Here is a 24,971-nt window from a genome sequence, read left to right as displayed (position 1 = left end):
TTTGTTTGTCCCTTTGTATGTCCAGTTGTTTTTTCATTCTCCTGATTATTTATTAGCTTTGATATTTTCATTTTTACACATAACAGTTACATAACTATAACAGTAGTACATAATTAGAGCAGTAAAATTGCTGGTTAAATTTCATGCATGGTACTTGGTGATCATGGAATTTCTATTTTCCCTGCTCATTTGGATACATAGTTTCCACTTTCCAGTCTTTTTCTGTTTACTCATGTTCTTCAGACTTGATTACCGAAGAAGGAGGACTTGATTCTAAAGTTCAATTTTTTTAGAGATGCTAATTAATTGTGCTTCAAGACAGGGCATGAACCCGTGCATTCCATAGGCCATGCTTCTTGTGATTTTGCTGCTTTTATACCTTTGTTGGGCCCATGAATATGCTGCTTTGTTTACTGAGCAGAGTATGATTGGAAGTAAAAGATGAGGAGCCTAATATACGTAACTTCAAGTAGTATGGAAAAACAACAAATTTTCATGTTTTTCCATAAGTAAGAGTGTCTAAGTCATACTATACTGCAATCAAGGGGCTCAAACAAATAAAATTGAAAATTCAAGTGAGGAAATTATAAAAGAAGCAATTGGAAATTTTTTACATGAAATTACATAGGAGAGTATCTTATGGCATTTTCTGATATGGAGGAACCTCATTCCAAGTCTACTATCCCAAAATTTGAGAGAAGGATCTTAACTTGATCGACAAAGTCAGAACCGGTTGCATATTCTGTTAACATCCCAACAGCAAAACCAAACATCGCCCATCTGTTCAACCAAGATATATCAGTACAAGTTACCTCTTATTATGTCAACTGAAAAAGAATCCAAGGTCATATCAAAGTAAAAAATTAGTTAGTCAAATTATCAAATCCGATACTAATGTTCAAAGCTATATACGATTATCAGTTCATAATGCTCAGCCTACGCCTTTTACTCTTTTTACCACCTCTAAGCAATTGATAATAAACGACGGCAAAAGGAAGTGCTACCACAAAACTGTTTTAGAAAGTCAGCTACATACTCTCAAACCGTCATTAGTATTATTTGGATGACAATCTTTATTCCTCGTCATTAGATAAGGAGGGGAGAGAATACTGATGCTAGATGTAACATAAACCAACATTTGCTGTCCAACTTCCAAGTGAGACGAAGTCTTTTATATCCTATTTATTTTTTGCTCTCCTGGTGTCTCTTTAAGTATCTAAGTCTAATGTTAAGGACACGAGAGTTATTGTCAATCGATCATCATATACCTCAAAAGTCCTTCCGGTGTTCTGGTATTAGAGCCGCGATTTCCTAATGGGAACTACATTTGAGTTTGTCACAGGAAGACAAAAGTCTTTAAGTTATATTTCTAACTCCAACCAGCTTGGCTGCATGCGTGGTTGTACATTTTATTGAGCAAACACACCTGTTTCGTCACTTCAGAATGTCCATTGTCTAAATTGGTTAAGAAATATAAACCACATTTAAGAAAATCAAATCCCGAAGACCGGGGAATACACGTCTTAAAAAGTACATCAACTACATGCATATAGTGATGATCTTATTGACCCAGCCAAAATGGGTTGTATAGATTATGTCAAGGTTTCACACTTGTCCATAAGCAACAATCCTATATGCAGCAGCAATCAGGCAACTAAAGTCACTCGTGGAAATGGCGGAAGTCCTAGAAGCTTCCTTTTGAAAGGAGCGTTCAAGAAGATTCAGTTGCATGTGTTTCAGCCAGGGGTACGCAAGTATCTTCTATGACCAAATGTCTTTCAACGGATTAAATGATAATCAAGTCTAAGGCTCTCAAGGACAAAACCTTAACTAGACTCCGTACGATTGAAATATAAATCTTTGGTTTGACAGATCTTCTTCATCTAATCCAACTTAAATCAAAACACCAAGTCCTGCTTGTTAATGCCAATTCTTGAACAACTTAGACCAATGCCAAAATCTGTCATATGTGCTTGATCCTACATATATTATCATGTAAACTTCTTAACATTACTAAAATATGAATAATCGATATACGTTATAAAAAGGTGATGTAGTTATTACTTAGAAGTGATTCCAATTGAATCTAGTTCCAGGCGGATTTTGTTTTGCTGCTCCTTCTAAATGGGAACTGGTAGGTTTCTTTGGTAGTTGTACCTCTTTAGTCCAAGTAGATAAGGTAATCGATTTTTTGCGAATCACTTAAGAGTCTATAATACCAAATTATCAGAAGAATAAAACTCTTCTCACTCCAGCTTGGTTTCAGACTTCAAATGAACCCATTTCACGATTTTGGGCAAAACCAACACTACACCTAGTATATTGTTCTACGAATTCCTAAGTGGACTCTTCAATACAGACATTCTAATTTCAAAGTTTTTCATCGAAAACAGCATGTTTGGGGGTTCAATATGGTCAAATAACATCCGTACTTGATCAAAGCACTACCAACACAAAATATGCTTAAATTTACAACAAAGTTCTTAACTTTATATTGTCACATACCAAAAGGATTATTCAGATTTTGATAAGGGTGACCACTCATATCAAAATTGAATCTCTTTTTTACTAGCTACACACAGTGCCACTCCTCTCAAACGGAATAATCCAAATAATTAAGAAATGAAGGAAAAGAAAAAACAACAATTCTGAATAAAATGGATTCCCCACTCAATTCAACTAATCCAAATTATCTTGAATTGTAAATTACCTGCCGTTGGAAATTTCGTTCTTGCCAATAAAACCAAAGAAGGGGCCTTGGTTAGCTTCCTCAAGCTTCTTCTGCTTGAAGTACTCTTGAAGCTCCTTAGCCTTTTGCCTCTGAAACTCCGTGGTAATTACATTCTTGCCATCCACGGCAGCCACTGCCACCTGCTTGGGAGGAGCACTAGGCGGCGGCGGCGGCGGCGAAGATGGTGATGGTGGGACAGGTTTAACAGGGGTAAGTGGTTGTGCCATAGGTCTTCTCAAAGGTCCTTCAGCTCCAGAGCTCCTTATTGTGAGTGATCTGAAATGACAAGAACAAGAAGAAGAAGAAGGAGATGGAGATGGGGAAGATGGGTTTTGAATTTTGATGCATGGGAAGGAAGACGATGATGCTACTGACATTTTCTTTGATAATCTGTGTTTTCTCTGTTGAAGAAGGGGAGGGAAAATTAGTGGAAGTGTATGGGTTTAACTGTTTATCAGAAATGGAGATTGTATGTGGATAGTGAAAGAAAGGTCTTTTGTGGATAGTATGTGGCCAAGTTTCTCAGTACAACTTTACAAGAGATGGTCTATTACGACTAGTACTTTTTTTGTATAGAAGTCACAAGCCATCACCAATGAAGTTTGTGTAATTTTTTTTGGACCATCTTAACTTTGATTGGCAATGTTATTAGAGTTTATACACTATTTGTATTGATGAAAAATAATAAATAGCGGATAAAATATTTGTAAGATGATTCGAACATATTGTCGTCAAAAATAAATATGCAAGAATTCAAAAGTCTTTTGTGTATGGTTTTAACTGTTTATCAGAAAGTTGAGATTGTATGTGGATAGTGAAAGGTCTTTTGTGGATAGCATGTGGCCAAGTTTCTCATTACAACTTTACAACAGATGGTCTATTACCACTAGTACTTTGTAAAAAGGTCACAAGCCATCACCAAAGAAGTTTGCGTGATTTTTTCTGGACGATCTGAACTTTGATTGGCAAAGCTATTAGAGTGACACCCGATAAAATAATTGAGATGATTCTAACACTATTATCATCAAAAGTAAATGCAAGTTACAAGTCAAAAGTTAAGTGTTATTAGTTCTTCTTAACAATTTGATATGATACTGGATAGTCCACGCAAAATAGAGAATATTGAGAATGACTCCAAATTATCTAGTGGACTGTTGACCCACTCCAAATCTAAGAACGTCCAAGGGATGCACGCTAAGGAATTGCATGATCTTCAACAAGTGACTAAAAGATGTTCGGAGAATCACTTTGAGGATTCATGGAAAGAATATGTTACAAACGGGATAAACCACAATGAAGTACTTGGGGCTGAGAATAAGTTACGCACGAGTTAGAATGTGAAACAGCCCAACAAGAGGTTATTGGACTACAATTGGGATCCAGGTTAGGTACACGTGTCAAGGAATTACTGGACAAGAGGTATTATAGTTACTATAACTATCAGCTCATGGAAATGTGGGGTAGGCGAATAGAAGTCTTTCTTTATTTTGGCTTAGCTCTTGTTGGAGCATTCTGGAATCTCCCCCCAATCTTTTTTTTCATTTTTCTCTTTTTAGTTGTTTATTTGGTTGTTGCTACTTTGAGAGTTTGATTTAGATTTATAATTCTAGTTTCTGATCAATACAATATGGATTCACTACATAATACCATATTTGGAGTCTTGAGAATTGAAGAATCAAGACACCAAATCAAAACAGTTTCACCTACTATTGGCTACGGTTCGAGAGGGGCCTGAAGTGCTGAAGGAAATAAGCTTCTGGAATTCGTCACGATCCAGCTGTGTGTTACGGTTGAGGCTACGGTTTGGCCTGGCGAATGTTTTTGAGAAATTAACTTTGAAACTTTTCTTATTTTACTCATTGGGTATTTATAACAGTCTGGGGTTATTTCATTAGCCACCTAGCATATTTTGACATAAGAAAACTCTTGAGAGAGATTTGGAACCTCTTGGTTCGAGTTCGACTTTGGATTACCTGTTTTCAAGACTTGGGTTCTTGAGGGTAATCTTCTTCTCCTTTCTTTATATCTAGGGTTTCTAATTTGTCGTTCTTGGGAGGCGATCGGATAGTTTTTTGATTGTTGCTTAAGACGTTCACTTAGCGTTCTAAATTTTCTTCTATATCTAATTATTGAGACTACTTTTGATTATCTTAATCAAACTTATCATTACTTTTTCTTTGATTATTATTATTTTCATATTCTGATGCTTTGTTTATCTCGGATCGTATCACAATTGCCCTAGTTTAAACTTCTCTCTTTAAATTCCTTTTGTAGTGGTGTTATCTATTAACCCTTGGATTTGGAAACTAGGGAAATGAAGAGAAAGTTCATGAGGGAAAGAGTGTGAGGGTTTTGTTCTCAATTTCTTATCTATTAAGACTTTCTTGAAGGAATGAAAAAAGACTCCTAAAAAGAATAAATTTCTTTCATATGCATTATCCTTTTTCTTAGAGGAGGAGTCTTTGACATCTATAAATTGAGAATCTTTGGTTCTTAGAACAACAATAGCATTCACGACGTAGTCATTAAAGAGTTGTGTTTATTGGAGATTTTTCTTTCAATAATTTTTATATTTTTATACTATTTTAGCTTTGTATTTTTAGATTCCGCATGCATTATATTATTTCGATCCCAACAAAAAGTATTGTCGTTCCTTCCAAATTCAAAAGAAAATCATAAAGAAATCACTAGTCAATTGGAATTACATTGTAATATTTTTTATGCTGATTTTAATTCCATTTATTTAAGGAGCTTGTGATTTAACTTATACAAGGTTTACTTACATTTCGTATTTAAGTTGTTAACTTATTTTTCAAGTTACTCCCTCCGTTCACTTTTACTTGTCCACTTTGGACTTTTCACGTCCCTTAAGAAATAATAATTGAAGTGAATAATTTACCATGATACTCATATTAATTGATGCATATTTTTAATGGATTTGAGAAAATGATTTGAAATGAGCAATTAATGTTGTGGGTATAATAAGAAAAAGAATTGTCTTCTCTTGATATGCTAAAAGCGATAAATAAAAGAGAAAATCTGTTTTTAGAATACTGAACAAATAAAAGTGAATCAATACTTATATAAATAACTAGCTGTTGGTGAACTTTTAAGCTATCGTATCTCTTGCACAGCTGGTGCCTCAATGTTTTTCTAACTAAAATTCTTGTTGTTGCCTACCTTATTAAATTTTAGTTAGAAAAAGAGCTCAAGAATTTAATAAGGGACCATAGCTTAATGATCTGGTGTTAATAAGGAAAGCTAAGAGATCAACTTAATGAGTTATTAGCTAATCACAGAGAGACATAAAGGCTAATCAAGAGAAAAAACAATCCAAATTCTCCTCGAAATGAAACTATATGTCTCTATTGACGAAATGCAATACCTCACGGGGAGAATGACTATTCTCAGTCACTTCAGAAAGAACTGCCATTTTTCAGAGGCCTTTAAGAATGTGAATGACTTCCAATTAACAAATGGATGAAACTGCTTGCATAAACTCACTGAAACCAACCCCATCTTTTCAACGAACAGAAGTTCTAATCATTTTCAGCTGCAAAATTCTTCCATTTTTTAAGCATATGTAAAGAGAAAATCTTCTTCTTCTTTTTTCTTTTAGCATAGTGCTATGAAAGACTAGATTCCAGCCAAATATTCCTTTTCTAGAAGAATAAATACAAAGCTTATTTGAATGGAAAATTCACAAACAGAATAGTAGTTTTTACAAAAATGACAAATCCCTAAAAGATTTATCAACATGTACCTATCTGAAGACCCTAAGGGAGTGATTAACACACGAAAAACCACCATCAACCATCAGATTATGCCCACTTATATACCTTGCTTCATCACTAGCTAAGAACAGCACAGCATTAGCAACATCCTGAGTCTTCAATTCCACACCCTGCAAGTTAGCATTCTTCTCAGCAAAAGCACGAAAACCTGCCAGTGCATCATTCGTCCTTTCATCCTCAGGCAAGTGAGCCAGAGCTAGTCCGGTTGCAACAGCGTAAGGAGAAACACAATTCACTCGTACACCATGTTTACCCATCTCAGCTGCTACATTTTGTGTAAGTCCCAAAACAGCATGCTTGGAAGCTATATAAGCATGAGGCCCAATGCCAGCAATGGCACTTCCGACACTGCACAAAGATACTATTGATCCTTTCTTTTGTGGAATCATTATGCGAGCCGCATGCTTAATTCCAAGAAAAGTACCATTCAAGTTCACGTCAAGCACACTCTCAAACACAGAAAGTTCATAATTACGGATATCTGGAATAGGGGGCCCAGACAACCCAGCATTATTAACCATTATATCAAGTGTCCCAAACTTTTGAACGGTAAGATCAACTGCATTACTAATATCAGCTTCTGCAGTAACATCACAGTGGACAAAACATGCATTCTGGTCATTACCAAGGGTACCACAAACATTTTGTCCAAGTTCATCTTGAATGTCTGCAATGCATACTTTTGCACCATGTTTATGAAATAGACGTACGATGCTCTCTCCTATGCCAATTGCCCCTCCAGTGACTAAAGCTACCTTTCCCAATAACCTGATATATCAGATGAAATTAAAATGTGCCTCTAGTGGTCAAGTTAATTTCCAAGAAGAAAATGAAAAAAGTTGAACTACAGTGACAGGGTGGTAGCTTCACACAAAGGGAGTTCTCTTATCATGAAAAAGGGGAAAAACAAAATAAGCATTTCCAAGTCAAGGGAGGATTCCAACCTCTAACCATCCCCAACAAGATATACAGGAGGAAGAGCAAGAGCTCTCATATTCCAGTCAGCATCTTAACCGTTGAGCAAGAAACAATTTATAACATAAAGACATTATGTTAATACAATTTCATTAGAGAAAACGAGCCATGCAAATAAATTGAACACAATGCATGAAGAAAGAACTTCAATAGAAAGCCAAAAAGGGGATAAATTCCCCTTATTAAATCAACTCTGTCGAGTATAACGACTTATTTTACTCTTTTATTCATTGTATCTATGTTAGACACTAAGAGAATCAGGAAAATAATGAGAGCATTATCCAATCTGGTGGAATAGGATAAGGTAACAACTCTAGCTGAGGGGAGAGTCCTGGACAAATGCACTTTTCTCATCTGCAATTAGTTCATCTTGGGGAAATGGCTGTGGAGGTGTGGCTGCAAAGAGAATTCTCTATGGAAGAGGGATATCCTCACAAGATATGTAAATCAGCAATAGGAACGATTCTACAAGTAGGTCATGACCTTGTACAGGACGACCTTTACGGAAAGGAATCATGAATCGACGGAATGAGTTCTCAAGAAATATTGGTCCTACGATTGCGGGGGATCGCAAACAGAGCAATAGAGATAGAAAAATTGTGGGGAAAGGGAAAAGGAAGATTCCGATTGTCTCTAGTTTTAATTGCTACAATTTTATTATTATTATTATTATCTTCAACGCTCAGCAACCCAGAGAATGAGACTCACCCAACAGTGATAGAAGAAAATGCAGAAGCAAAGAATACCAATTCCCCAAAGAACCTAATGGAAACCCCAAAAGGACAAAACAATGAGAGCCAAAAGTTGTGCTTGAGCTAATAGTACAACTTGGCAAGTAGTTTGATCAGTAAACTACAATCATATGATATAAAAGAATGTTAATACAGTTTCATTAGAGAAAACGAGCCCTGCAAATAAATTGAACACAATGCATGAAGAAAGAACTTCAATAGAAAGCCAAAAAGGGGATAAATTCCCCTTATTAAATCAACTCTGTCGAGTATAACGACTTATTTTACTCTTTTATTCATTGTATCTATGTTAGACACTAAGAGAATCAGGAAAATAATGAGAGCATTATCCAATCTGGTGGAATAGGATAAGGTAACAACTCTAGCTGAGGGGAGAGTCCTGGACAAATGCACTTTTCTCATCTGCAATTAGTTCATCTTGGGGAAATGGCTGTGGAGGTGTGGCTGCAAAGAGAATTCTCTATGGAAGAGGGATATCCTCACAAGATATGTAAATCAGCAATAGGAACGATTCTACAAGTAGGTCATGACCTTGTACAGGACGACCTTTACGGAAAGGAATCATGAATCGACGGAATGAGTTCTCAAGAAATATTGGTCCTACGATTGCGGGGGATCGCAAACAGAGCAATAGAGATAGAAAAATTGTGGGGAAAGGGAAAAGGAAGATTCCGATTGTCTCTAATTTTAATTGCTACAATTTATTATTATTATTATTATTATTATCTTCAACGCTCAGCAACCCAGAGAATGAGACTCACCCAACAGTGATAGAAGAAAATGCAGAAGCAAAGAATACCAATTCCCCAAAGAACCTAATGGAAACCCCAAAAGGACAAAACAATGAGAGCCAAAAGTTGTGCTTGAGCTAATAGTACAACTTGGCAAGTAGTTTGATCAGTAAACTACAATCATATGATATAAAAGAATGTTAATACAGTTTCATTAGAGAAAACGAGCCCTGCAAATAAATTGAACACAATGCATGAAGAAAGAACTTCAATAGAAAGCCAAAAAGGGGATAAATTCCCCTTATTAAAACAACTTTGTCGAGTATAACGACTTATTTTACTCTTTTATTCATTGTATCTATGTTAGACACTAAGAGAATCAGGAAAATAATGAGAGCATTATCCAATCTGGTGGAATGGGATAAGGTAACAACTCTAGCTGAGGGGAGAGTCCTGGACAAATGCACTTTTCTCATCTGCAATTAGTTCATCTAGGGGAAATGGCTGTGGAGGTGTGGCTGCAAAGAGAATTCTCTATGGAAGAGGGATATCCTCACAAGATATGTAAATCAGCAATAGGAACGATTCTACAAGTAGGTCATGACCTTGTACAGGACAACCTTTACGGAAAGGAATCATGAATCGACGGAATGAGTTCTCAAGAAATATTGGTCCTGCGATTGCTGGCAACCGCACACATCTGTGGTTGGATAGATGGTGTTGGAACTCAATTGTGAAATATTAGTTTCCTTGCACTTCTAGAAATCCGCTAAACACCGACCAAAAAAACCGACCAAAGTTGGTTGGTTATGGCCAATTACCGACCAAAACGTGACCATTTATGTGTGGACGGTATTTTGACGGTCGGAAAGGCATACCAACCAAAGTTGGTCGGAAATTACCGACTAACGTTGGTCGGTCAATTAAATTCAAAAAAAAAAAATATTGCAAAAAAAAACCGACCAAAGTTGGTCGGTTTTTTAATTATGTAATCAAAAGATTCACCATCTGGGAATCGAACCGGGGTCTGTACTGTGGCAGGATACTATTCTACCACTAGACCATTGGTGCATTTTGTTTTAAGACTGTCTTTTATTTGATTTATACTCTTTAATTGTATTTTCGCACGAAAATAACCGACCAAAGTTGGTCGGTTTTATTAAAAAATAAAATTACCGACCAAAGTTGGTCGGTTTTTTAAAATGACCGGCCGAATTAACCGACCAATATTGGTCGGTTTTTTTAATATTAATTTTTATTTATTTTAATTGAAAAACCGACCAAAGTTGGTCGGTTTCTTGAAAAATAAATTTCGCGGGACTCAAAAATAGTTTCCCGCATTTTTGCTCCAAAGAAAACCGACCAAAGTTGGTCGGTTTCATCAAAAAAATTTAAAAAATAAAACATTTTGAAAAACCGACCAACTTTGGTCGGTTTTTTGGCCGGTTTTTTGACCGACCAAAGTTGGTCGGTCGACCTTGGTTGGTTTTTGCCGAATTTCTAGCAGTGTTGCTTGTTGTAGATTACAATGATAAGGAGGACCAAGTAGTTGAACTTCTTCGATGAGATGATGTCAAGCATCTCGGGATATCCTTTAGGTGACCTATCTTAGACTAGAAATGGCACGAAATTGATGAATTCTGCAGATACTTCTAACTAGTTTTGAAACAGTGTTCTGGAGAGGTAAAAAGTCTAGTAGGGAAAATAAGTAGCCCCTTTTTGTTTCATTTGTATCTTTCATGTAAAATGGATATCTCGTATTCTGATAGACATTTGGTTGAACTTTTCTGAAAGCTTGATTTCCACAATGTGCAGTGATACAGACTTAGAGTATTATCAATCAAATTATTTCAACTAGTCAATAAAGAAGCTATCAAAACCAGATAAGATAGAGTTATCAAGTTAAATCTTATAAAAGAATTGAGTGATACAATAATTTCAGAGAAATGAAAGATTGAAGTTATAAAGGGGTATAAGTCCACGATGGAGAATCAGCTGCTCCTGTTTTTGGCGCAGAAAGGATATCCTATACTCCATAGACAATTAGTTGGATTTTTTTTTTAATGTTTTGATGTAAATCCGCAATGTGCAGTGGCAACAACTTGGTGCATTATCAATTAAATTATTCTGACTAATCAAAATAAGAATCTATCAAAGCAGGTAAAAACACAGTTATCAAATTAAATCTTAGAAAAGAATGAACTGATTAAGAAATTAAACTCTTAGAACAGAGGGGAAAAAAGGAAGAAGCTTTACACTGTTTAGTTACAGAATTCCTTTTCTCAGTGGATCAGTTTCTAGGTTAGGCAATTTTTCAAAGTTCATCCTCGAATATAAATCTTATTTGAGAAAAAGCAATGAAAAAAAATTGCTCAAATTAATGCATTTGATAAAGCCAATCTAACATCAAACATCAATCACCATATAACAAAATATAAGCAGTTAATCAAAAGAAATAGCTCAGAAATGACAAGGACAAGAAATCTATCCTACCCACAACTAACTCTGACCCGAAACAAGAAACTAGGGAAATATTTTATTGAGAAAAAGCAAAATTGCCTTATAAATACTTGGAGCAATAAGAATTTTTTAAGCAGTACCTTTGGTTAGGAAGAGAACTATCGGAGCTTCCTTGAACATCCATGGCAGCAAAAGTTCCTTCTTTCTAACAGAAAAAATATGACCCTAAAATAAACAAGTACTAGTTATATATGAAATAAATTACAAAGCTATACTAAGCAAAATTTCAGAGACTACTTTCATAATAAGACACCATTAGACCAGTGGAGATGGAACTGAGAAGCCCAGTATTTATTACTCCATTATTGATATACATATAGCGACAAGAAGAAACCATTTAAACAGGGAAATAATCACATGGCTATTTATTGAGAAAAAAAATAAGCACATGGGTATTGGTTATGGGATGGACCACGACGGAGTGGGCCGCTATATTCCCAAATGGACGGCGGTTGAAAAAAATGCATATATAAGGAAAAATGTACAGTATACTCCATTTTATGATTGGGATAAATAAATTTCATCTAATTTGAATTTAGTTCAAAGCTATCCAATACTATTACTTTTTATGAGTAGAATGCATTTAATAGGAAGTTACAGTTAATCAATCAAGATTTGTTTTTCAAAAACAACTTACTTCTATTAAAACGTTAAAGCAAACAGGTGTTCAATTGTGTTAATCAAGATTTCATTGGTTTCTAGTTTGGTAAATTAGTGGATCTACATTACGATTTAATAGCTTTCATGTCAGTATTTGCGGTTAGATTCCCAATTGGGCAGCATTTGAAATTGATTACACTCACTATAAATACAACAACAACAACCCAGTATAATTCCACTAGTGGGGTCTGGAGAGGGTAGTGTGTACGCAGACCTTACCCCTACCCTGGGGTAGAGATGCTGTTTCCAATAGACCCTCTCCCCACCTTGCTCTTGGGGTGACTCGAACTCACAACTTTTTGATTGAAAGTGAAGGGCGTTCACCACTAAAGCAATAGAACAGCAATAATGAACCAAGGTTTGTTGACAAGACAAGTTGTTCCAGTTGAAAAGCTTCTATATGGAGGAAGCAAAATACTGAAAATTGAACTCATACTAATAATTAGAGATGGCAAAATGGTTAAAAAAAATATTTAACCACCCATATTATCCACTAAAAATGGGTTGAATAATTAACTTTTTAATAACGGACCAAATACGAATAACGAGCATACTATCCATTTAGAAAATAGATAACTAACGAGTTTAACTTTTACATTTGTAAAGCCTCAAATTGGGGGTTCCTCAAGTTTGGGAGACTAGTAATTCTCCCAAAATTGATCATATTCAAGAAGACATTGATAATATGATTACCCATATTATCCGCTGGTTAACCCGTTTTTTATCCGTATTAAATATGGGTCGGATTGGATAATTTATCTATTTTTCATTACCCGTTTTTGACCCATCTCATATTTGATCTGACCGTTTGACGCCCGTACTAATAATGCATACACCCTTTTAAAGATAGGAGCGACTTTCTTGTGGTTAATTGCGAATAAGCAAGCAGGGCCAGCAACTAAAGAAGTAGAGTGACTAACCTAATTTCAGGAATATGTTTACTTTTTATTTTTGTTAAAGAAAATGTCAATCATTATAGGTTTTCACAAATACCATTAGATTGTAAACTTTGATGGTGGATGGAGATGGTTGAGACTTCCCAATTCCGAAAAAAAAAAGGTTTCTTTAGAACACTTCACTTTAAGATCAAATTTAGATTTCATCTAATTTTATATTTAATTTACTTTGAGATTGATTTGAATCTAAATATAGATTAGACGATCTAAATTATAATTGAAGAGCTTCATGCTAGTTGTTCTTAATTGGCTCTAATATTGATAGAGAATGCAGCCTTTGTTTCAGCTGCAAAATTCTCCATTTAGACAGTTTACGCTATAATTGAAAAAGAGACTGTTGGCAAAGACTTCCTATTAGTACAGATAACAAATATGGTGTAGGAAACATAACAAAGTCATCTTTAAAGTAGTCAACGGAATTTCTTTTAGGTTACGGGTTCGAGCCTCACTAATACTTGCATTAGGGTAGACTGTCTACGTCACGCCCTTAAGGGTGCGACCCTTCCCCGGACTCTGCATGAATGCTGGATGTTTTGTGCACCGGACTGAACTTTTTTTATCTTATAATAATCAAAGAAAGCACACCAAGTCCAAAAACAAATCTAATAATTTTCAGCAGGAAGTCTATTAAGGTAAGCTTGCTGGATGAATAAATACATACTAATTTTTATTTGAATTGAATTCAAAGACATAATAGTTTAAAGGTTATTGCAAGATTACAATCTCTGCAACTTTCTTAAAATCCTGAAAAATATATACCTTATGATCTGAAGACCTTAAAGGAGTGATTAACACACGAGAAACCACCATCAACCATCAGATTATGCCCACTTATATACCTTGCTTCATCACTAGCTAAGAACAGAACAGCATTTGCAACATCCTCAACCAACAAATCCACACCCTGCAAGTTAGCTAACTTGCCAAAATAAGCATGAAAATCCGCAATTGCATCATCATCCCTTTGATCCTCAGGCAAGTGAGACAGGCCTAATCCAGTTGCAACCGCGTAAGGAGAAACGCAATTCACACGTATACCATGTTGCCCCAATTCAGCAGCCACATTTTTTGTAAGTCCTGAAACAGCATGCTTGGAAGCTGTATAAGCATGAGGCGCAAGGCCACCAATAGCACTTGCTGCACTGCTCAAAGATACTATCGATCCCTTCTTTAATGGAATCATTATGCGAGCCGCGTGTTTCATTCCAAGGAAAACACCTTTCACGTTCACATCAATCACATTATCGAAGACAGAAAGTTCATAGTCGCGGATATCTGTGTATGTTGTCCCTGTCAATCCAGCATTATTAACCAATATATCAAGCGTAGCAAATTTTTGAACAGCAAAATCGACTGCCTGACTAATATCAGCTTCTGCAGTAACATCACAGTGGATAAACGCGCTCTGGTCATCACCAAGGGATTCACAAACGCGCTGTCCAAGTTTATCTTGAATATCAGCAATGCATACTTTTGCACCATGTTTGTGAAATAAACGTACTATGCCCTCTCCTATACCACTTGCACCTCCAGTGACTAAAGCGACTCTTCCCAATAGCCTGATATATCAGATGAAATTACAATATATCGACAACAATACTATGATACAAAAGCATTTTCATAAAAATTCTGAGCAAATGTACTTAGAAATATTTGAACACAAAGCATAAAGAAGAGAACTTTGATAGAAAATCATGCCACTTTTTCAAAGTCATTATTAATACCTAGGACATTATGTAGTTCTCGTACTCTTCTAGTTGATTTGTCACTATGATTAACAACAGATTCTCGATTTAATAGCACTGCTGTGACGTTGTTGTGCTGCTTTCTCTGACACTTAGTTTTCAGAAAATCAGAGAGTTCTATTTCTGCTAGTTAAGCCAATTACTAAACTCTACTGGTCTAAACAGAATGATACAAAAAGGTTGTATAAGTTACACCATTCTCATGCTGATCAGATAAAAAATTGCACTTTGAAAGTAGATATGCTAAAGTCTACACTATAGCAAACATGAACAATCAAAAATGGAAAGTTTTAGCATTGTAAGAGGACGGCAAGATGATCGGAACCTTATTGAGTTAAATATCATTTCAAAGATCCATTTGTCAAAATGTGTATTTCCCTTATCATCAAACTAGATATCAAATCATTAAAATACCTAGCTTGGAGAGTGCAAATTTCTATTAACTTGATCTCTGACCAAAGATAGACAAATAGAACAAAATGGAAAGGACATTTCTCCAAAGATGAGGATTCCATAATTAAGTTTACGTTATAAGAAAAAGAGAAAAGTGATACTAGTTGTTATTTGGAGTTGCAAATGGACAATTGTTAGTTGGTGTTACAAAGTGTGGGAGAACAATGCATTTCTCAAGAGAGCAATATACTCAGCTTGAAGAATTTGTTCTTTTCCTCATCTTTTTTTTTTTTAAATATGCTTGTATTTTTACCAATACAAAGTAAATCAATGGCAGATGTAGCGTAGCGCAGAATATGGATAGACATAGTGACCTTTTAGCTGATAAGAGTAAGTTGAGTAATTTTTATGTGACAAAAAAAGAAAAACAACTTTTGTATAATGAATAAACCTGGATATGAAATTTTCTCTCCAACAATGTAATTGAAAATAAAATTTGAATGATTTCAGATAGTAGAAGGAACAAATTTGGACATTTTTACCGTAACAAATGAACCAAAACATGAGCATTTCAAAAGAAAATTTTCACAATGTAATAGCCAAAGAAGAAGAGAAGGCATCAACCAAATTCTGAAACGAAACACAAGAAACTAAAGAAATATTCTATCTGAAAGAAGTATATTTGACAAAACTAGTAGTAGTAATAGTAGTAGTAGTAGTAAGAATTCTCAAAGCAGAACCTTTGGTTGGAAAGAGAACTTTCAGAGCTTCCTTTGACTTCCATGGCAGCAAGTTCCTTCAGTGGCTATTGGTGATAGAACGGACCACGTGAGAGCTATATTGACGAATGGAAGCCGCTTAAAAACTATTCCTCCAATTTAGATAATATAGTTTCATTTGACACAAAAATTTTAAAAAAATAAAATAAAACATATGGTATTAAAAGTTTAAGGGACGAAAGCTTTGTGAGACTATGATATTTGTGTGGTTATAAAAACTTCTCGTTAAGAGTAAAGTGGGTAAAATAAAAAAATTAAAGTTAAATTGTTTCTAAATATAGAATGTGACATTCTTTTGGAACGGACTAATAAGGAAAATGTGTCATTTAAATCAAAACGGAGGAAGTATACAACACCAACTACACCTCTATAGACAAAGTGAGTGTGGATTATATGAATTTTCACACTATATTCCTTTATTTAAATTCATCGCCGGCCAATATTATATAAAACAGAAATACAAATAAAAGTATTAGTAGAACTCTGTATTTTTCATTAGCATAAAAATCTCAAATAGGACCAAAAAAAATCCTACAGAACACAGAACTAACCAAATGTACTAATATGACTAAAATCAAAATATGAAGGAAAAAAAATTGGACTCCTGTATCCATATAAAGCGTTAGACACGTGGGGGTGGGGGGTCAAAGGTAGTGGTGTACAAGCTAGAGGGCAAAGTATGTACTAAGCCCAAAAAATGTTTAAGGAATAAAGAAACATTCTTGTATACTATTTGAAATATTATTACGAAAAATGTTTATGTTTTGGTATTTACTCGATCTAAACACATTTTAGTTACAAAATATATACAATTCACCTTAAAAGGCTCTCAAATTTATTATTTGCGCCTTCAATCAAGGGATTTAGTTACACTTTTTCCTTTTTTTCTCCTCGTCTCTTTCCTTATTTTTCTTCCACCTTAATATACAGTAATCATGGAATCTATTTTTCTCCACCCTGTCATTTTGCCATAGATTGTTTTCCAGTTTGTAAATTTGGAAGAAAGGCGCAAGTTTTTACTACAATTTCGTAAGTATAATGTATGTCATGTCTTCTTCTTCTTCTTCTTCTTCTTCTTCTTCTTCTTCTTCTTCGAGTTTCAATCTGAAATTCAGTCAAAATCAAGTCTAATCTTCACCAAAACACCCTCAAAATGGAGATATAAACTCCAAATAATATTCCCAATTATTTGCAACAACACCCAATCCAAGCAAATAATGATTTTTGAAAATCCAAAGTCGAATTCAAAACTTCAAAGCTTTTTAATGGCTGTCAATGGTGGAATTGCTGCTCTCTTTTCCTTTGCTCTATATTATTGGAATTAGGGATTGAGAGATAGAGAGAGATGTAGAGAGAATTTCCAATTGTTTGCAACAACACTCAATTCAAACAAATAATGGTTTTTGAAAACTCAAATTCGAATTCAAAGCTTTTTAATTTCTGTCAATGGTGGAATTGCTGCTCTCTTTTCCTTTGCTCTACATTACTGGAATTAGGGATTGAGAGATAGAGAGAAATGTAGAAAGAGAGAGAGAGTGCATGAGAGAGAGAGAATAAGGATGTGAAATAATTGATTCCTAATATAAAGGGATACTCATTTAATTCCTAAAGTGTATATAATTGGTAAATTTGTATATAGGATGTAATTAAATTGAAACTTGAGTAGGGAAGGTAATAAAGTTTCAAATAGTGTATAGGAATGTAAAAATTCCAATAATAAAACGCTTGATCAGAAGCGCTTATAAGCTAGAAACTATATAAGTTTGGAATGATCAACATACGATTTATAGTTGATTTTGGCTTATAAACATTTTTGGCATGTATCAATAGTGTATAATAGCGTATATAGGCCAAAACTTATAAACAGTTTGAGCCACTTAAAAGTTTATCCAAAAACCAAATGTATGAGCATTCAGTTTTTCAGGTCTTAGCATTTTTTTATTTCTAATTACATTGGACTAGTTTCTGCAATACAAAAGAGAATATATAAGAAAGTTTTATTAATTGTTTGCCGACATTGACTATATCACAAAGAACTAATTGCGCACGAATAGTTTCTTATGCACCTACTTGCGTAGATAGCCCTTTAGGCATCTGGAGCCAAACTTTCGACTAACTAATTTGGTCATTTGAATTAGAGATCAACAATATGACAAACCGGGGGGGGGGGGGGGGGCATACAACTTAACGTCAAAGTTGAATTCTACTGCAATCATTTCTAGCCATCAAATATTAATATCTCGGGAAGTCGTTCCATATTGAATGTGTCATTGCCATTAAGATTGGGCTCCAGCTTTCCTGCTTTTATAGCTGATATACATGAATACGTATACAAGCTCTAGCGAGCTTCAGTGCTTCAACGTTTTACTGCATATATCTATATCATATGAAGACACACAAGCTCCCTACAAATTTATATGTCCATAATTGATTCATCCTGTCTAGGAAAAAAGAGGACCAGAAATCTTTTAATTAAAAAAATGAAGATAAAATATAATTATGAAAACAATAGACGAGCGGGCCCCAGAGAAACAAAACTGACATTCAAGAATTTGAATATAGACAACAGATTAGTCAGCCAAAACCAGAAAAGCCCATGATCAACGTGACGCTACCTAATAAAGCCTCAAAATTCACTTGTGTCGACTGATAGTTGAGCAAAAGGCATGTGTCGAAACCAACCTCCCACGTAATATCATCTGCAGCACCTCAATTGTTGCCTCCTACATGAAAATCAGCCATGAAACCTTCTATAAGGAGCTAAAATTACATTATCTTGCAAGAACAAGTTCTTTCATTCCCACTCTCAAATTCATCATCTGATTCACCATCATCACTGCAACCACAGTACATGAAAGTAAGCACAAAAGACTTGCATGCTTTGCACGATGAAAGAATCTGTATAAAACTGAACACAGGAAAGCAAGTGAATTTTCACCAGACGAGAGATTGACATATAACAAACACACAATATTTCAGGGAAAATTACACATGCATTCTTGTTCAAAGATGTAGGAAGTTTGTTATGAAAAAGACAGTCCTCAACCAAAAGTTTCTACTCTCTCTATGAATCTGTAAGCACTTATTTTTTACAAGTATGAATCAGTAAGCACATTATGAATTTGTGGAATATAAGCAAATTCAGATGATCCACATATTTGTAAACTAATATTCTCATTTGCTTTACCTTGTCTTTAAAATTTGCAAGCAATTTTACTAATCCAAAGAACAAAAATGAAATCAATTCAGACCTAAAGAGCTTTGCGGTGCCGGGGAAATTCAGAGAATATTCTAATTCACGAATCGTTTTAGTCAAACTGAATATACAATATGTTGTCTTATATGTGCTCAAGCAATTAACAAATCAGATTTGATTTTTGTCATGTAATCAAAAAGCCAAAACTCGAGCCCGTTGGAGTTGTTTCACATGTCTGAGAGAAACAGAGAATCATAGTTCTTAGATTGTGACAAAAAAAAAAACAAATAGTAAACCCATAAGTGTGCGGATGAGAAGGAAAAGTAGCCCTCAACCACAATAGAAGAAGATAAAATAACTTAAAATCTGATAAAACCCGGACTATTTGAGATACTATAACATGTGGTACTAATAAACAACTCTGATCTTATACTTCCAAATGAATAAATTCAGCCTGAAATCCCTTTCTAACCAACCTCACTATCTGTTGAATTACATCCTAACTATTTACTGTTCCAACTGAAAACTACACGCTTGCCTCTTTTAGTATCGTTCCCACTGAAAACTACATGCTTACTTACCTCTTTTAGTAGTGCCATTAATTTAAGGCCCTTTCTCATAGTGGACAACTGATACAACTTATTAGTTCTCAAGGCAACATCTCTTCTGTTCTACTTCTATCCCTTGTTTTTGGAAAGAAATGGAGTATCTATGGAATTAACAACAAACCAAGTAGATATCTTTTGGGGAGTCTGTTTCTCTTCTCCAGAACGTTTATTGCACGTGTAAAATCTTAGATGACTACAGGGCAGGATCATAACTTAGTCAATCAACAAATGTTGGACCAAAAAAAAAAAAAATGATTCTTGTGCTCTCCTAAAGACTTCTAAGAGCACTAACATAAAAAAGAAACAACAAACAAGATGAGCAAAGGATTTGCTGCAATGGTAGAAAATCAATACTTCGAGTTGCTAAACTTTAGATATGACATCTAGATATTTAAAGGCATCTATTCTGCATGTCCCCATAAAAATTATTATCTCTAGCACCTTCTATATTTTACACAATTGAACACCAGAAATTTTAAGCAAAACGTAAATACAGGGAAAACAAAATTTGAATATGATAAGCAGTTTGCAGCATTGTGGGATATTATAGTTTATAAAGCTACAATGAAAGGCCCCACAGTCCTATCAAATGTATCTTGAGCCTTGAAACTGTAGTTCACAAGAATAATAGAAAGATGTTGCCACCTGCCGGATGTCACAGACATGAAACATAACTTTTAATCCTATAACATCATGCCAACTAGTCCAGGCACACAGCAATAAGTTGAATAAACATGTATTTACGCACCTAAGCCTTACTTAAGATATTTCAAGAACTTTTGAGGCAGTCAATTCATTTCACGATATATCTAATTCCCCATCTAACATGATACTTTAGTTATTTTGAACAGACACAAATATATATTTGGTACTAAAATCACTAAATCCATTTAAAGTTGGAATGAGATTAATCATTAGCAAAATAGTTTACAATGCGAAAGTAGAATGCAAAACAGCAAGAAACAAAATCAGATTAAACATGAGGAACTGAAGCTCATACCTAGGCTCAAATTCCCTTATCTCAAAAAGCTCTCCTCCAGATGTGTCTGTCCACTGCACTTTCCTTTTCTCCATAGGATTGGGGGCATCATCAATCTTTAGAGAATTTGTGCCGCGTTCATTACCATTACCACCAGAAATGGGTATACTATTTGCTGGTTTCTTTAAGCTACTCCGAAGAGCAACCTTTGGTGAGATATGACTGTCTTCAATAATATTAACACACTGCGACTGATTGTTGTCCTTGTCAGAAGCAGGACAGCTAGGCAAGACTTCTGGCTGTTGGGTAGGACCGACTTTAAGGGGAGATGGGCTCTCAAGTCCAGCGGCAGCGCGACCAAAGCATACAAAGGAGGCGCACCCGCGGACAACCCTGTTCTTCCCGGAAGCCAGCTGGAGGTCCGGATCAGTTTCTTGGTCCACCAACTGGTACTGGTTCCACGGTGCAACTCTCATGGGCTTCTCTTCGTTCTTCTGACCCAAGAGTAGAAGGGTCAGGCCCTTACTATATCCAGAAGCTGAAGACGAGAAGAAACCTCCTCCTTCTACTGCAAATAACATCAGTTCTGCTCATCTGGTCAACATGCAAATGCTTTTGTCTAGAGCTACTTCAACCTTTACAACAACTGCAGCCACCTGCCTCACACTGCACATAACTGCTTGTCAGATTAGCAGTATATGGAATTTTACACGTAGGGAAAAAAAAAGGAACACGAAGAACACAACTGATTTGTACACCACTCATTCTATAACACATATAAGAATGTAATACTCCTTCCTTTCCAATTAATACGACACAATTTCCATTTTTGGAACGTCTCAAAATATTTGACATCATTCCATTTCTGCACAACTTCCACAGCCATCAAGAATTCATATTAATTTAACTATCAAATTTAAACTTTCGGTGTGGGATAATATTGGGTATGTTGTTGTTGTATCAAATTTAAACTTTGATCTGATATTTTGACTTTTAAACTAACTTTTCAACCATTACTTTAATATTTTCTTCCAGATTCACTAATACAATATATAAGTCAAATCAACTTCTTAAGCTCGAGACTCAGTCAAATACAGTAATATAAATTCAAACCACGTAGTAATTTTTTTACACAAAATCGCCTATTAAAAAGAAATATGCACATATGGACAAAAAGCTCTAGAATGAGTGCTCCTGATTGTACTACTCCATCTCTTTTTTGACTAATTTCCTAAAATAATTGTTCCAACCGCAATAGATAACTGTCAAAAAGGATAACAGATAAAATAATTTCAATTAAATTAATTAATATGCAATTCTTCAACAAATGGATACAAAGCCTTTCATATTATGTCAAATCGAAGTCAAACCAGGTGGATGCTAAAGTCAACACTATATTGACACTACAGATCAACGGCGGAACACTCCTAAAATAAATTCAAAAAGAGAAAAGTAAAATGATTAACAAAAAAACGAAACTAATCTCTGATTTATTTTTTAAAAAGGATTTGACCCGTCAATGAACTAACTAGTTTGAATTTCAACATGAAAAAAAACGAATCTACGAAAAAAAATGAGCAGTAAAACGAGCAATATAAACATCTTAGTTAAATAGTCAAAGATCTAAAAACTCAAAAATCACAACAGAGCAAAACAAATTCAACATTAACACTGGAAAACAAATTAAACGAAGTACAAAAATGAATTGAAAAATCGCACAGCAGCAGAAGAAAGATAAAAATACTCACAGATCTGAGAGAAAATTTTCGGCAAGGACAACTTCACCGGAGCGGCAAATCAATCGGCGATCACTACAGAGATTGTACAAAGTGTATAATATCCGCGCTACGGCGAGAACAAAGCGTCCGAAAAATCGTGAGTCAGTGCAGAAAATAGCCGAGGAAATGAAGAGCTGAAAGATGAAGAAATAGCTTTATGCGGATATATATATTGTTAGTACTACTATTGAAGATAATAGTAATGGAGTAGTAGTATATTAGGAAATTGTACTCTTTATGTGTAAATATTATTACTAAAATAGAAATAAAATTGTTATTTTAAGTGACTAAATTAATGGTAAATAAGATGAGATAAAAAAGAAATGGAGATTGGGAATAGCGACTCTGTAACGCATGATAGCGATGGGTCGGTGCCAAAATGGTTAAAGGAAAAATAATTTTAAATATATATTATCCATTAAAAAATGAATTGAATAATTAACTTTTTAAAAACAGGTTAAATATAGATAAAAATTATATTATACACTTAGAAAATAAATAATCAATGGATAACTAATGTGTTTAAAATTTATATTTGTAACGCCTTAAATTGTGGGTTTCTCAAGTTTAGCTGAGTATGAATTCTCCCAAAACTGATCATATTCAAGAAGACGTGGATAATATAGATATTCATATTCGTTTAACCAGTTTTTTATCTATATTAAATATGGGTCGGGTCGGAGAATTTATCCATTTTTACATTACCCATTTTTAACCCACTCATATCCAACCCGACCCGCTCGTTTGCCACCCCTAGGTCCTTTTTTAATTGCGTTCTTTTTTATTATTTTTTGGGTTAGGAAAGGAAAGATCTCTTTTTTTAAAATAAATTTTGAAACAAATAATATTATTTATTTTTATTTCCAATTGAATCATCCAAAACAAATAGCAACAACAATAATAAACCTAGTGTAATCCCACAAGTGGGGTCTGGGAGGGTAATGTGTACCTAAACTTTACCCATATCTTGTGAAGGTAGAAAAGCAGTTTCCGATAGACCCTCGGCTCAAAGAATAGTAAAAATAAAGTAACAAATAATAGCAACAACAAAGTAATAGGGTCGGAAACGAATGACACAACATGTAATAATAATAAAAAGGAATAAGAAAATACAATAATAGCACTAGTATTATTAGTAAGCTTAGGAGAAACTCAAGAGTACATGTCAACCTTCAACCAGGTGCGGCTCTAAAGGCTAGGCCAGTAAGGCCATTGCATTAAGCCCCCAAAATTTGAAGGCCCCAAATTTACTTTAAACTATTATTATTATGATTACTATATATTATATCATTTATATAAATAATTATTATAAAGAAAAGTGTTACAATATATTTTTTTGTTATTTGATTGAGGTTATTTATACCAATAGATTCATAAATTATGATAATTTTCTCACTCATTAATTAGTATATTCGCTTCACTTTTCAGTTTTAAGTTTATTCTTTTTATATAGGAATTAAGTTATATATATCAACAACATAATGAATTTCTTTTACAATCTTCTCTGAAACTGCATGAACGCAAAAGTATTCATGTATCGATTTTCTTTTAGTGTAATTCAACTAACTATATTAGATTATTTATAATTTATTTTAGATATTCATCAATAAGTGTTACTATAATTAATAAAATAAACTATAATTGTCGTTTAAATTAATCAAAAGAAATAAATATTTTTGATAATGTCAATGCTCAAAACTTAAGTGGTTTAAAACGTTTTATATTTGTGGTTGAAACAACCACGCTGTTGGTGGTTGAAAGTTGAAACAAAGTAGTAATATTGTGGAGTTATGTCTGCTTACCACCCTTTTTGCATTTAGGAAACGAGGAGTAACCAAAGTGGAAACATTTGTTTGGTTGCCTTTTTACTGCTTTTTTCAAAACCTTTACCTCTTTAATACTTTCTTATTCTTTGCTTAGTTTTCAGCCGGGGATGAGTTAGGGTATTTTTTACGGGTTTATCCGAACTTAGTAAATATAATTTTTGCATAGACTTTATATTTGTATTAGAAAAATTATTAAATTTGTATTTATATATCATTACGAACTCAATAACTAAAACATGATATGAGCTCAATGTCAAGTTCAGAATCTATAAATTTTAAATCCTAGCCCCGCCTCTGATTTTTAGCCGCTACTTAAATTGGTTGTTACTATTTTTTATTTATTTGATATCTAGAATTTATGATCCATCAATTATATTCGCGTTAAATTGACCCATTAAATAAAAGAAAACACTTTCTACCAAGGAGCTGCTATTACTACTACAGTACTTGTGTAGCTTGTTCTAAATATTTTAGTTTCAGTATATAGGTATTAGGAATATGGAGTTTAATAAGATCAACCAAACACTCTATTAAGTTATGCAAAAATA

The 24,971-nt window shown here is 34.4% G+C and overlaps 4 protein-coding genes across 4 annotated transcripts; all 4 read right to left on the bottom strand.

Moving 5' to 3' along the window:
- Positions 1 to 561: 561 nt before the first annotated feature.
- Positions 562 to 3,275, bottom strand: LOC142166859 (light-harvesting complex-like protein OHP2, chloroplastic). Its single transcript, XM_075226421.1, has 2 exons — positions 2,711 to 3,275; positions 562 to 780 (listed from the first exon to the last, which is right to left on the bottom strand). The coding sequence occupies exons 1-2, from the start codon at positions 3,106 to 3,108 to the stop codon at positions 666 to 668; spliced, it is 513 nt and encodes a 170-aa protein (XP_075082522.1). The 5' UTR covers positions 3,109 to 3,275; the 3' UTR covers positions 562 to 665.
- A 3,097-nt stretch (positions 3,276 to 6,372) lies between these two features.
- LOC107765743 (xanthoxin dehydrogenase) lies at positions 6,373 to 11,794 on the bottom strand. Its single transcript, XM_016584430.2, has 2 exons — positions 11,584 to 11,794; positions 6,373 to 7,293 (listed from the first exon to the last, which is right to left on the bottom strand). Exons 1-2 carry the CDS (start codon positions 11,625 to 11,627, stop codon positions 6,495 to 6,497), a joined length of 843 nt encoding a protein of 280 aa, XP_016439916.1. The 5' UTR covers positions 11,628 to 11,794; the 3' UTR covers positions 6,373 to 6,494.
- Positions 11,795 to 13,765: 1,971 nt separating this feature from the next.
- Positions 13,766 to 16,123, bottom strand: LOC107765752 ((+)-borneol dehydrogenase 2-like). The gene is made up of 2 exons (XM_016584441.2): positions 15,998 to 16,123; positions 13,766 to 14,678 (listed from the first exon to the last, which is right to left on the bottom strand). The coding sequence occupies exons 1-2, from the start codon at positions 16,039 to 16,041 to the stop codon at positions 13,880 to 13,882; spliced, it is 843 nt and encodes a 280-aa protein (XP_016439927.1). The 5' UTR covers positions 16,042 to 16,123; the 3' UTR covers positions 13,766 to 13,879.
- A 2,379-nt stretch (positions 16,124 to 18,502) lies between these two features.
- Positions 18,503 to 22,784, bottom strand: LOC107765763 (uncharacterized). Its single transcript, XM_016584452.2, has 3 exons — positions 22,568 to 22,784; positions 20,841 to 21,485; positions 18,503 to 18,872 (listed from the first exon to the last, which is right to left on the bottom strand). Exons 2-3 carry the CDS (start codon positions 21,398 to 21,400, stop codon positions 18,803 to 18,805), a joined length of 630 nt encoding a protein of 209 aa, XP_016439938.1. The 5' UTR covers positions 21,401 to 21,485; positions 22,568 to 22,784; the 3' UTR covers positions 18,503 to 18,802.
- Between the last annotated feature and the right edge of the window lie 2,187 nt (positions 22,785 to 24,971).

The sequence above is a fragment of the Nicotiana tabacum genome, chromosome 12 (assembly GCF_000715075.1).
Source record: "Nicotiana tabacum cultivar K326 chromosome 12, ASM71507v2, whole genome shotgun sequence".
NCBI lineage: Eukaryota > Viridiplantae > Streptophyta > Magnoliopsida > Solanales > Solanaceae > Nicotiana > Nicotiana tabacum.
Note: the sequence above shows the minus strand (reverse complement) of the source record. Positions and strands in the feature narration are given on the sequence as shown.

What these genes read in the sequence shown, in the direction of transcription:
- LOC142166859 (XM_075226421.1), bottom strand. Translation starts at nt 3,108, where the DNA reads ATGTCAGTAGCATCATCGTCTTCCTTCCCATGCATCAAAATTCAAAAC. An exon ending in AACGAAATTTCCAACGGCAG is followed by an intron (nt 781 to 2,710) that starts GTAATTTACAAT and finishes TTGGTTGAACAG; the next exon opens with ATGGGCGATGTTTGGTTTTG.
- LOC107765743 (XM_016584430.2), bottom strand. Translation starts at nt 11,627, where the DNA reads ATGGATGTTCAAGGAAGCTCCGATAGTTCTCTTCCTAACCAAAG. An exon ending in AGTTCTCTTCCTAACCAAAG is followed by an intron (nt 7,294 to 11,583) that starts GTACTGCTTAAA and finishes CTGATATATCAG; the next exon opens with GTTATTGGGAAAGGTAGCTT.
- LOC107765752 (XM_016584441.2), bottom strand. Translation starts at nt 16,041, where the DNA reads ATGGAAGTCAAAGGAAGCTCTGAAAGTTCTCTTTCCAACCAAAG. An exon ending in AGTTCTCTTTCCAACCAAAG is followed by an intron (nt 14,679 to 15,997) that starts GTTCTGCTTTGA and finishes CTGATATATCAG; the next exon opens with GCTATTGGGAAGAGTCGCTT.
- LOC107765763 (XM_016584452.2), bottom strand. Translation starts at nt 21,400, where the DNA reads ATGTTATTTGCAGTAGAAGGAGGAGGTTTCTTCTCGTCTTCAGCTTCT. An exon ending in ATAAGGGAATTTGAGCCTAG is followed by an intron (nt 18,873 to 20,840) that starts GTATGAGCTTCA and finishes CTGTGGTTGCAG; the next exon opens with TGATGATGGTGAATCAGATG.